At 42.4% G+C, this 12120-nt stretch overlaps 1 protein-coding gene across 6 annotated transcripts in view; it reads left to right on the top strand.

Moving 5' to 3' along the window:
* Positions 1 to 8687: 8687 nt before the first annotated feature.
* Positions 8688 to 12120, top strand: part of LOC136009721 (uncharacterized) — a 54889-nt gene continuing 51456 nt past the window's right edge. For all 6 annotated transcript variants that reach the window (XM_065669891.1, XM_065669889.1, XM_065669890.1 and 3 more), the window contains exon 1: positions 8688 to 10591. In XM_065669891.1, the coding sequence (XP_065525963.1) occupies positions 8865 to 9887 (1023 nt within the window). In that variant the 5' untranslated portion in view covers positions 8688 to 8864 and the 3' untranslated portion in view covers positions 9888 to 10591. The remainder of the gene's footprint in view (positions 10592 to 12120) is intronic.

Below are 12120 nucleotides of genomic sequence, written 5' to 3'. Positions count from 1 at the left end.
AGTCGGTATTTAGAGCCTCGTATGCTGGAAAAGCAGAGTTTGCTTAAGCCGAGATGTCCCTTAGATATCTCTCCAGCCTAGCCTTGCTGTGAACTGCAGGCCTGTGTTCTGCTTCTGTATCTGCTACAGTTGAGGGGAAGGCAGTGACCCATGATGACTCTGATGTATAGGACCTGTTCTTTTCTTTGTGGTGCTCAACAGATGGTACTGTCTCACCTGACACCATAGAAACATCATCCAAAGGCAAAAGCATAAGAATTAAACTGTAAATGCTCATCCTAATAGCTGTTACCATGTGTAGTAGTGGTCTTGATGGGAAGATCATTTGTACGTGGAGGAGTTCATGACCCATGGTAGTTGGGACTACCTTGAGCATGTCCGGGCCTGTACTGTGCTGCTGGGCCCACAGCCCGTGTGTGCCGCACAAGCCGCATGGCTGCAGGATAAACCTGACTACTGTAGTTTAATGGGGGAGCCTGCAGGCTGTTCCCCTTGGGGCTGGCCTGGCGTTTAAGAAGCAAAGAATGTTTTGGGTTGGAAAGAACCCTAAAGATATCTAGTTCCAACCCTCTGACATGGGCAGGGACACCTTCCACTAGACCAGGTTGCTCAAAGCCCCGTCCAACCTGGCCTTGAGCACTGCCAGGGATGGGGCAACCACAGCTTCTGTGGGCAACCCTCACCACCCTCACAGTAAAGAATTTCTTCCTTATATCTTTTAAATAGTTTAATCTCTTTGTAAGCTTCTGTCTCTGGTAAATCGTGAAACAGAGTAATTAGTATACTTTTAGTTTAATTTTAAATGGTTAATTTTGAATGCACTGTTCTCTCGGAAGTTATAAGACTATATAATATTATGGGTTTTTATTATAAAGTCACCCCATAATAGTTTGATATAGAAGTTAAGTATCTTGGAAATATTGGCCAGGAAGTACTCACATTTTTGAAGTATATTTAGTTTGTCAATAGAGCTGTTCAGAATTTCTGTTGCCAACAGAAATATGATGAGTATTTTAGGATAATATTTTATGATCAGTAGATGTCAGTTACCTGGGAGGGAGGCAATGACATGGTGAGAAGCTTTGCAGATAAACAAAATGGAGAATTCATGTTAAACGCAACAGGGATTTCATTGAAGTTTCTTCCTATTTTATGAATTTCTGAATTTTCCTTTTTTTTTTAATGAGAAACAAGGGAATAGGCTTTGTTTTATGGCTATTTCTAGTAGTTAATCATCTCTTCCCTTAATGGAAATAGAGTGAACTGTAATATAAAAGGCAAGCAGAAACCCATATTATGGCGCTGCAGATGTGCTTGGCCTTTTCTTTGTGCACTGGATTGTGCCTTTCCCTTTGGAAAGGATCTTCTGCAGAAGATACAGTGCCAGCTGAACTCCATGTAAGCACAGCTCTGCATTTGTCTGCAGATTGTGAATAATCTTTTAGGCCATGTATGCCACCTGTATATAATCCTATGTATGTGTTGTTCCATAAGGCAATTTTTAAAAGCTGTGCATCTGCATTTTATGCATCTGTATTTTATGCATGTGTATGTGCTTTGTACCAGTGCAATCATAGAAGAGTCAGGGCTTCAGCTGGGCAAGCGAGTGCCTGGTAGATAAAGTGCTGGGAGTACCTTCTAGATTGACCCAATAGAGAGAGTGGATCCAGAGGGTTAATGCACGTGCATTTTACAGCTTGGGTTTTGCTCATTAAAAAGTAGATGCTATGTATTGTACACTTCTGTGATGGCAATGCCAGTCAAATGCCATTGTTATTAAATGCTTACTCCTGCCATCTGGATATAGAAGTGCAGTGCTGCCTTTTACATTCTGGCATTTCTCCACTAATCCAGTAACAGAAAGAAGTTCTGGTATAAATGAGAGTAAGACCTTTATAATCAGCCACGACACTAAATGGCTGTAAGTTACTTTATTGATAAGGCACTGGCTCTGCTGGATATTTTTTCCTTTCCACAAAAATGGAAACAGAACAACTCGGAACTTCCTAAATAGATGCTGAGTATTCTAAAAATATCCAGGTAAGTAAAACAGTACATCTTCAACTTGCATCTTCAACTTCTTTCTGAACTGAAACTGTTCTGTGCAGAGAATCTGCTGTAAGGAGATAGACATACTTGAAGAATATATTATTTTGTGTCAAGATCTTGCTTCCAGGTTTTGTTCTCTTTGAATAGTGACAGCAAGCAAGGATACAGAGGATACTGTGAGAGAGGAGTGTGGATTAAATGAGCCTTGTGAGCTTGTTTACCTCAAGCAGCTACTGAATCTCTGGTGTTTCTTGTTCCATAATACCTTTGAAGGTTTCTATTGGTTTATATGGATATAGTTATCACTAGCAAAGGAGGCCAGGCTTTTTCCCTGCTGGGGAAGCAAGTATTGTAATATTTACAGAAAGGTCCTGGATTAAAAAGGAGAGACTCTTAGTTCTTTAGAAACTCTCTTCTTGTAGCCTAGGAAATTTTCATGGCCTTTCCTCTGATACAGCCCAACTGTAACTGTGCATTACTGCATGTGTAAACAGTGTTCTGATCTTACGATTCCCAACCACAGAGCAACAGACTGTAGACTTTACTGTTCTGTTTTCATTTGATCTGTGTTATTTCCCTGCTACTGAGAATCACTGAGATTTTAAATGCTATCCCTGTTGAAATCAGCAAGAATAAGGCTTAACAGTGGATGATGTACCTAGGAACTGGGAGGAAGCAGGCCAAAGAGACTGGGGTCTTCGTGCAGTCCTTAGGAAAAGCCTCATTGTAAAACTTGGAATTCATGGAGAAAAATGGCAGTTCTCTTGCATGACTTCATTATGATTAACTGTCTGCACGTTTCGAGAAGCAGTTTAGAAAGCAAGCACAGACTCTTTATTTTTCCATTATTTTCATTAACTGCTTTATAAATATTCCTGAAGGGAGGTGGTTATCCTTAATGGGAGAGAAGTCTCAGAGGGGCCTCAAATGTTCATAGGTCTGATCAATGGGAGTGACACTTCAGAACTCGTGGGTATCCTGTCACAGGTAATGTAATGGGTAAGGTTGTGACCCAGTGTATATGACAACTGGTAGGGTTTACCTGCTTTTTTTCCTCTCGCACACCATTGAAGTAATGCAAGAAAATTTTGAATAGCTTTTTGGAGAGTATCAGTGGTAAAGAATCTGACAATCCTCGCAACTTCCTCTGTCTCGGAGGAAAAATGTCACCAACATATTCCACAGACTAGTGGATGGTGTATCCTGCTGTTTTGTTGCCTCAATAGGTGTCTGGGTAGCTAATGTTCTTTAACTACAGCAAAAATCTGCCATGTGCCTACTTTTATCAGTTATATTGACATAGCATGCAGGCATTTCCTATTTCTAAGATGATTAAATAAGATTATATGTGACATTTGTGGATAAATATTTTGTCTCCACTCTTCCCCAAAACTTGCAGCTGTCATCCTTTAGGAGAACTCATGGTTACTGGCTGTGAAAGGCCAGACGTAGCCCCTGCCAGAGACATCAAAATCTCCAATTTGGTCAGCCAGCAGATGAGCTGTTGAGCAATGTGAGGCCCTCCCTTACTCCAGAGACTTAAGTATATTGTCACTGCAGTGCTTCCAGACACTTCTGTGTGGACCAGGAAAAGGAATCAGCAATGTTTAGTCTCTCCAGTGACATAAGAAGAACTGAAGTACCTGGCTGGCAAGGGAGAGAGTTTGATAAGTGCTCAGTTTCTGTATAAAATATATTGTTTGCTAGCCACATGATGACTGTTGTGGAATCTGGCCTCTTAAGTAACTGTCAGGTCTGAGGAGCAGGATGAAGGTTAAATAATCTTGGCCTAGAGGATGTGTAGCTTGTTAAATATCCAAAATAATCTGGGTTGTCAAAGTAAAATAGCAAAGGTATCTGCAACTGACTTTTTTGGCTACATTTTGTTCCTCTATTGAGCAATTATGTCTCGATGAAAGAATAGATCCTGAGAGCTCAGCAAGAAAGTGACCACCAAATACAACAAAGCTTTCGTGTGCAAAGCTGGAGAGCCAGACCTCAGCCGCATGGCAAGTGGTGACATGTGCTTGCATCTGCACTTTGTTTCAGTGGTTGTGCTGCGCCCCTGCTTTACCCATGGAAGTGACCAACTTCTGACTTTGTGGATTACAAGTTTTCAATAGAGGTAAAAAAGAAACACGACTGGTGTACGAGAATGCCATGTTAGATGATTTGAGTGGAATTTCATGCACTTTTACTTGGATGCTGGTCTTCATTACTAAGAGCCTACAAGCAAAAGAGCTGTAATACTTTTGTATTTCTAAACTATTTCCATGGGCAGTGCTGCAGGTTTTCCCAATTCTCTGTTACTTGAACCTGAGCATTAACTGATGAAAGGTTATTTCTCAGTGTCACTCTTGTATAGTGTGGTAATAGAAACATTTTTGTTTCCATCACACTAGCAGACCTTGCTGGTTGTGCCTGGTAGGCAGGTATCTGGCACAAACTGGTTAGTTGGGTAACTCTCCTTGTTTTTCTCTTTTTTGGCTATGTGTCTCCATGTCATAAGAAGAATTGTGGTCGTAAGTCTGTTCTGGGTGTGTGCCGGAGGAGTGTTTGATTTATAGGTGTGTGGAAGGAACTAAAACATAAGCCAAAATAAAATGGAATAAATATGAAAGTTCTGTAACAAACCCCTCTGATATGGACTGAAATAAATAGAAATGTTTTCTCTTTTTGAAACATACTACCTATACTTCAGTTGCAAACCAGTCTGTTTGCTGCCTTTTAAGTCCAAAAGGAAAAAGTCCTATACTTGTCATGCTTTGGATTACACAGGCTTCCAGTACAGAGCCTGCTGTGACCCACAATGTCCAGATGTCAAAAACACAGTCACCTGAAACTAAAATGGAACAATCTTGGAAAAAAACCCAAACAACCAAATCAAAACACAAAACAAAACAAATGAAAAGAAACCTAAAGCTTCAATTTTCTATTTGTGGATGCATTTGTTATAATTTGCTTCAAAATTTCAAGCTGAAAAATAGTTTTTGGTATCTGTCAAGCATTTCTTTCAAATATGTTTCATATTATATGCTAGATTCCAAAGATGCATGTTAATGTTAGCTACAGAGGGATGAAAATTCCTTTCCTTCAAGGGCAAGAGGAAAATGTTTTGTGTGAATAGAGTAGGTTTTTTTCTTGTTGTGATTTTGAAAGCTAGAGGACAGTTGAGTTTTCCAGCAGTGAAAGAAGAAATGTATGAAAAAGGAGAGAGGAGTCAAAACAGCAAAGGAAGATAGTATTGAAGATAGAAATATGAACAGTCTTTTCTTTTGACAGTATTGAACAGAACACATAACAAGTGAAGGAAAAAGTCTCAATGTGGTCATCTAGCTTTCTGACTTACTAAGCACACCAGGAATTCCTGGGAGATGCTGAACAGAACAGCACATCTGGGGGAAAAGATGAGGCTTTTGAAAGAGAGGGAGAGACAATATTCAGAGCTGAATGTTGGAAACTGTTATAGTCTGAAAAGGCAGGCCCTAGGCTGAAACTTTTGAGACTTAACAATGAGGAATGGCTTTCTCTTTGTGTCCCTTTGTGAAAGGATCTGAGAAGGTTAAGATCAGAAATGGTGTTTATGGAATGTGATCAGCACACCAAGAACCAGTTTACTTGGAGCAGAAGATCAGCAGAAGTAAAAAGGACTAAAAGGGCATGAAGCTGAATTGCTTTCATTTGACTTTTTTCTAGGTATGGTCACTAATCTACAGTTTTGAGAGTCAGTTGAGAAGGTTAAAGAGATACTGTACTGCCAGCTCCCTGTGCTGTGCAAGTGAAATCAGAGTTTCTGGTTTTCACCATTGTCTCTCACTTCATTAACCATTAAGTTACATATAGATGGAAAAAAAAGGATAACTTCTAAATTAAACAGTGGAAACTGCAGCCTGATCTTTCACAGATGATAAAATGAACGTGTTTCTGGCAACAAAGATGGGCTTCTTTTATCACGCTTTTTGTATCCCTCCCAAAGGTTTTTCACTAGCATTCCTACTACAGCATGAAGTGTGAACATCCAGCTTTTCAGTTTGCAGCCATGCTGCAATTCCATCACAATGGAAAAATCGCTTATAATGTAGGCACTCTTTACCCTCAATAGGAGAACAGAAGGAGGTTTATTTCTGTATTGCCTGTGGATGATGCAATTTACATAGAGGACAGTGAAAGTACCTGAGGGAGAGCTTGGTGATAATCCTTTGAAGGAAAAGACCTTGCCACTGGCAGTGTCATGCAGTCTGGGAGGATACCAGCTGCTTTTGTCTGAGGATAACATGGAAAGCATCTGTTTTCAGACACTTTCATTAGATCATTCCATTAGAAATGGAAGCATTGGACTTCTTGACTGGGAATTATGCATTGAAAAAAGAATGCAGTTGTATTTTATCTATAATAGGTCCTTGTAATTCAAACAGACAAGTTTACATAAAATGTGGGCTAAGTATGTGAAACAAGTTTTAAAGTATGAAGATCAAGCTATATGTGAACTTGATAGCTGCGTCTTCAATTATGATGTAAAAATGTCGTGTAATGAGCATTTTTCTTACTCAGTTTAAATTATTTCATATGAAACTCTGGATCTCTGCATCAAAAGGTTAAAGTCAAATAATGCATACTTCTGTCACAGACAGAAAATTATTGTTTGTAGAGGCATATGAGAACAGTCTGGGGAAGTGGTGATTGTCTGTAGGAGCTGGAAGTGATGGATCACCAGGTGACTGTCATGAGAGAAAGGGTGTATAAGAATAACTCCTACAGAGTTTTGGGGGTTATTTTTGTCTTGTTTAGCTTTAGAAATCCTAGTTCCTGTTTAAACAGTTAAAGATACGGAGTTGCTAAAACAGGGAACGTTGGTGGGCTAGATGATAGTTTAACCCCTCTGCAATGTCAAGAGTGTGTAGCTCTGGTTTTGCTCACTTATGGCTTTCTCAGAGACAGTCTTCTGTGATCCCTGAAGGAACTGTAGAATATGATCAACTTATATGACTACTGTATCTTTCCGCTTGGCAGCTGTGCAGTGTTCTGGCAGTGAGCTGAGTGAGAAGCAGGCAGAGGAACAGTTTGGTCATGTTTTCCACTGAGCTAACCGTTGAGCACCCTGTGTTACACACTGGTGTTTAATAAATTAGCTCTCTGAGCATGAGTGTGAGCAAGTCATAATTCATGTACAGTAAGAGGGTATATATTTAAATATACACTGTGTAGATACTGGTAGCTGCTTAATAAATAGTCATCATAGCAAGTACTAAATGATATCCCCCTTTGTATGAGCTTTAGGAGGAATACGCCTGTGATACATATTAGAGAACCTGCATCAGGTCATAATGTTCCCTCTTGTTTGTTAGTTCACTTTTATCTGTTTTACACCATTTAAAAATCCATTCCTGTATTTTCTTTGTGCCAAAATTCCTATTTTTTGATTCAGGGATAGCCCTGATTAAATTAGTTTACCTGAAGTCAGCCTTTAAGTCATCCTCCCCACACTTCGGAAGATGCTTTGGCTTAGAGGAGTGGCTGGAGCCTAATGTCATTACCCAGCTGGTAACCAAGACTTTTGTTGATCAGTTAACTGAAAACTAAATAGTGACATTTTTGTTTTGAATGTACTAGAGGCTTCTACTTCACTTTCATGAAAATAAGTGTCCTTCAACTCATTTCAGCTGTGTTCTTCAGTTCCAGGAGACTTTACGATAAATAAGGAGAGTGTTGCGAATAACTTGCCCTTTGCCTAAAGGCTTAACTTTTCCTTTAAGCCTGTACCCTGGCAAACATCGGATTTGCTTTCCAGAATGTGACCTCATATTTTTTTTAGAAGAAATAAAGTAGTAATTACTAATGTTCAAGCAAGAGGTCTTCAAGACAGTCTTCCTGAATAAATTCCTTTTAGTCCTCTCCAGCAAATTTGAGGGGAGTCTACAGACGTTGTCTAGTTAAGAGTCATGAGACTACAAATTTAATTTTAAGAAAGTAAAAAATGCCCTAAAACCTGAAGCACTGGCCAAAACCTATGAAGAAGCCTGAATTGTGGATGTTTCCATTCAGCCTTTAGGAGTACAGCTGAGGCTTGGAAAGATAACTTCTCCCATACCAAACATTTTGCTTGAAGTGTATAACTTCTTGTTCTGTACCAAGACAAAAGTGCCAAAATATTTGAACTTAAAGTGTATGGTGCTTAGGTGGGTGTCCTGGGTTGAGCAGCAGCAGTCATTTTTCTCCTTCTTAGGAGCTAGTACAGTGCTGTGTTTTGATCTTTTGGCCTGGGAACAGTGCTGATAACGCCGATGTTTTCAGTTGCTGCTCGAATGTTTGGTCTGGCCAAGGACTTTCTGAGCCTCATGCTCTGCCGGGGAGGAGGGGAGGCTGGGAGGAAGCAGAGACAGGACACCTGACCCAAGCTAGCCAAAGAGGTATTCCATACCACAGCACGTCATGGCCAGGATGTAACGGGGAGTGACCCAGAAGGGTTGGGACTGCAGGGTTGGATGAGGTATCGGTCGGTGCTTGGCTGGGGGGAGTGGGGCGAGTTATTGGTTGGCTGGTGTTAAGGTGTTGTATTCTTTCCTCTTGTTATTTCCTTTAGCACTATTATTATTGGTGGTAGCAGTAGTGATTTGTGTTATACCTTAGTTACTGGGCTGTTCTTATCTCAACCTGTGGGAGTTGCATTCTTTTTGATTCTCCTCTCCGTCCCTCCAGAAGCAGGGGGAGGGCAAGAAGGGGGGGAGTGAGCAAAAGAGGTTTGTGGTTGGGTTTAAACCACAACAGTTCTTTTTGGCGCCCAACGTGGGGCTTGAAGGGTTGAGATAACGACAGAGATGATCAGATTAATAGTCATCACAGTGCTGATTTATTGGCTCTCAAAGTTGTTTCTCTTGCTCTCAGAGCTTCAGAATGTAGTACATTATTTAGAGCTGGTATTCCCTGTGTTAGTGTTTATCAAGTGTGGGGCTTGGGCTAAGGTTCTTGTTTCACTGTACTTTATGGCAATGACTTGTAATACGGGTGGGCTCTGGCAGCAGGGAGAGATGGACGTGGCCGTGGACTTGTACCTGGCCGTCCCGCTGCTCTTCACCGCCCCGGCCCTTGTCCTCGCCTCCGTCTTCGTGAGGCTGCGGGGAGCCGAGGGGGAGCGGCCCCGGGAGCCGGCGGCGGCCGAAGCGGCCCGGGAGAGCGGCCCCGGGGACCAGGCGGCGGCGGGAGCGGGGCCCGAGCCCGGGAGGAAGGCGGCTGCTGAGCAGCGGGGGGAGGCGGCGAAGGAGCCGAGCCCCACGGCCGAGCCCAGCCCCGCGGCGGCCGAGAGCGTCCCCCGGCAGCCGCCCGCCGAGCCCCAGGAGGATGCCGGAGCCCAGGCAGCATTTCCCAGCACGGCAGAGGAGGAAGAGCTGCACCCAGGGAAAGAGAAGCCGGTGGTGGGAGAGCCGGCAGGCACAGCAGCTGCACCAGCCCCAGGGACAAGTACAGCAGCATCGTTTGAGGGTTCTGAAGGGTCTGAATGGCCTGTGGGTACCTTTGGGACCTGCCTGCTGATTGTGATGGGGATCAGCATGTTGGCACACACACAGAGCGTGTTCTACCCACGACCATTTTGTCTGATCTCTGAAGTCAAGCAGAGTCGGGTTTGCTTCTTGTCTGGGGTTAGACCACAATATGGGAGGACCAAGAGATCTTCCTCAAGGCTGGACAGCCATGAGTGGCAGGGTGTGTGGGACAGTATGAGAGAGTACCTGGTCCACTGGGCCCCTCCAGTGCTTTGGAAGCGTCGGAGATGGAAGGCAGCTGTATGGAGTCCCCAGCAACAAGCTGCAGAAACTGCTGAAGGGGACAGTGAATTATTTTGAGCCTGGTGGGCCCATGGCACTTCAGGCCATCAGGGCAGAGATGCAACATAGAGATGGACTCATGATCGAGGGGTGGACTTAGCAATGGACACTATTGCCCAGGTTATTCACGAGTGTGAACACTGCACACAGCCTCTCCTGCTCTGAGAGACTGTTACAAGAGATGGAGCCTGACATCATGGACCAGATGGACTCAGCAGCTTTATAGGTCCATGCACTAAGAAATGATGTTTTTCTCTGTGTATATGTAGATGTATATATATATATGTAAGAGTGATGGCATATTGAAGATGTGGGATCTGAGCATGACGTGAATGGTATGGAATAAGGGGTGGATAATGTCCTGGGTTGAGCAGCAGCAGTCATTTTTCTCCTTCTTAGGAGCTAGTACAGTGCTGTGTTTTGATCTTTTGGCCTGGGAACAGTGCTGATAACGCCGATGTTTTCAGTTGCTGCTCGAATGTTTGGTCTGGCCAAGGACTTTCTGAGCCTCATGCTCTGCCGGGGAGGAGGGGAAGCTGGGAGGAAGCAGAGACAGGACACCTGACCCAAGCTAGCCAAAGAGGTATTCCATACCACAGCACGTCATGCCCAGGATGTAACGGGGAGTGGCCCGGAAGGGTTGGGACTGCAGGGTTGGATGAGGTATCAGTCGGTGCTTGGCTGGGGGGAGTGGGGCGAGTTATTGGTTGGCTGGTGTTAAGGTGTTGTATTCTTTCCTCTTGTTATTTCCTTTAGCATTATTATTATTGTTGGTAGCAGTAGTGATTTGTGTTATACCTTAGTTACTGGGCTGTTCTTATCTCAACCCGTGGAAGTTGCATTCTTTTTGATTCTCCTCTCTGTCCCTCCAGAAGCAGGGGGAGGGCAAGAAGGGGGGGAGTGAGCAAAAGAGGTTTGTGGTTGGGTTTAAACCACGACAGTGGGAGAACAGCAAAGCTCCTTTTAGGTGGGCATTACTCTGTGTAGGAAAAAGATTAAGTCCTGAGTTGAAAGAAATACAGTTGTTAACGTGAATGTCATTCAGTAGTTGGTAGTTTGGTAGGAGTGAATCTCTTCTGTTCCTTTTGTTATTTTGCAAATGGTAATGAACTGTTTGTGGATTGAAGAAAAGAAACATGAGGCTGCTATGTTTAACTTGCAGGTAAACTTTTGATGTGAGAATACATTAGGAGCCTAGAGTTACACTGGCTAATGCAGACAATTAACAACATGTATTCTGCAAAGGTATTCTGCATCAGTCATTACATATCCCACATTCTCTGAGTGGTGGAACTTGTGTTTTACCAATATTCTACATGTAGATTACTCAAGCATATAAACTATTCTTTAATATTTTAGCTTTAGTTATTTTCAGCATCTTAAAGCCTGATTCTGTTTCCAGGATTTACTCAGACTGAAGTTCAGTAGGACTGACCCTCCCAGAGAGTAGAAGAATCCAGGTCTTGTTATTTTTAAGGTGTTGCCTAAACCTGTTTCAAAGCCAATTCTTTAGAGGAAAGCAAAGTCATAATTCATCTGCTTAATAGGAATAACTTCTCTAGTTAGAGCGGAAAAAGCATTTCATCGTGTTGTTAGATCAGCCAAACCAACCTCTGATGTGTTATTCTTCAAAATAATATATGGCTTTCAGTAGAAAAAGAGAAGACGTATTCCTGCTGCAGCAGTGGTCCTAGTATTGTGGCTATATCACAGAATAGGCATTTGTATTAGTGACTGTAACAGTGGGGGGGGGGGGGGGGGGGAATTTGATTGTTGCTTTCTTTTTTTTTTTCCTGAGGTCTTATTTGAAAATCAGCGCAAATACTAGAATATTTTTAGAAAACAAATATTTCTGCTAGTTTTGCATAATCCAGACATCTGTAGAATACCTTCCTGTGTTGAACAGGGCAAAGCCAGCATCTTCCAAACACTTAATGTAATGCCATATCAAGTGACACCTTTCTTCCCATTCTGAGTTTGTTCACAACTACCTGTTTTCAGTGAGAAATACACGATCCACATTTTTTGAGAACCAGGCTTTAAAATTTAAGATTAAAAATAATGATCTAAATGGTGATCATTTTGGTTCTTTTGTGTTCAGCTTTGGTATGGGGGCTTAGTACTCATATATTGTTGATCCCCCACATAGCTCTTTTGAGTTTACTGCACTATATAGCAGTTAGCAATGTAAATTGTGATCTATGGCTGGCATTGATACTAGAGATGATGCCATAAAAGGTGGGGGTTGGAG

Source organism: Lathamus discolor, chromosome 3 (assembly GCF_037157495.1).
Source record: "Lathamus discolor isolate bLatDis1 chromosome 3, bLatDis1.hap1, whole genome shotgun sequence".
Lineage (NCBI taxonomy): Eukaryota > Metazoa > Chordata > Aves > Psittaciformes > Psittacidae > Lathamus > Lathamus discolor.
The sequence above is the reverse complement of the archived record's forward strand: the minus strand, read 5'-3'. Positions and strand labels throughout refer to the sequence as shown.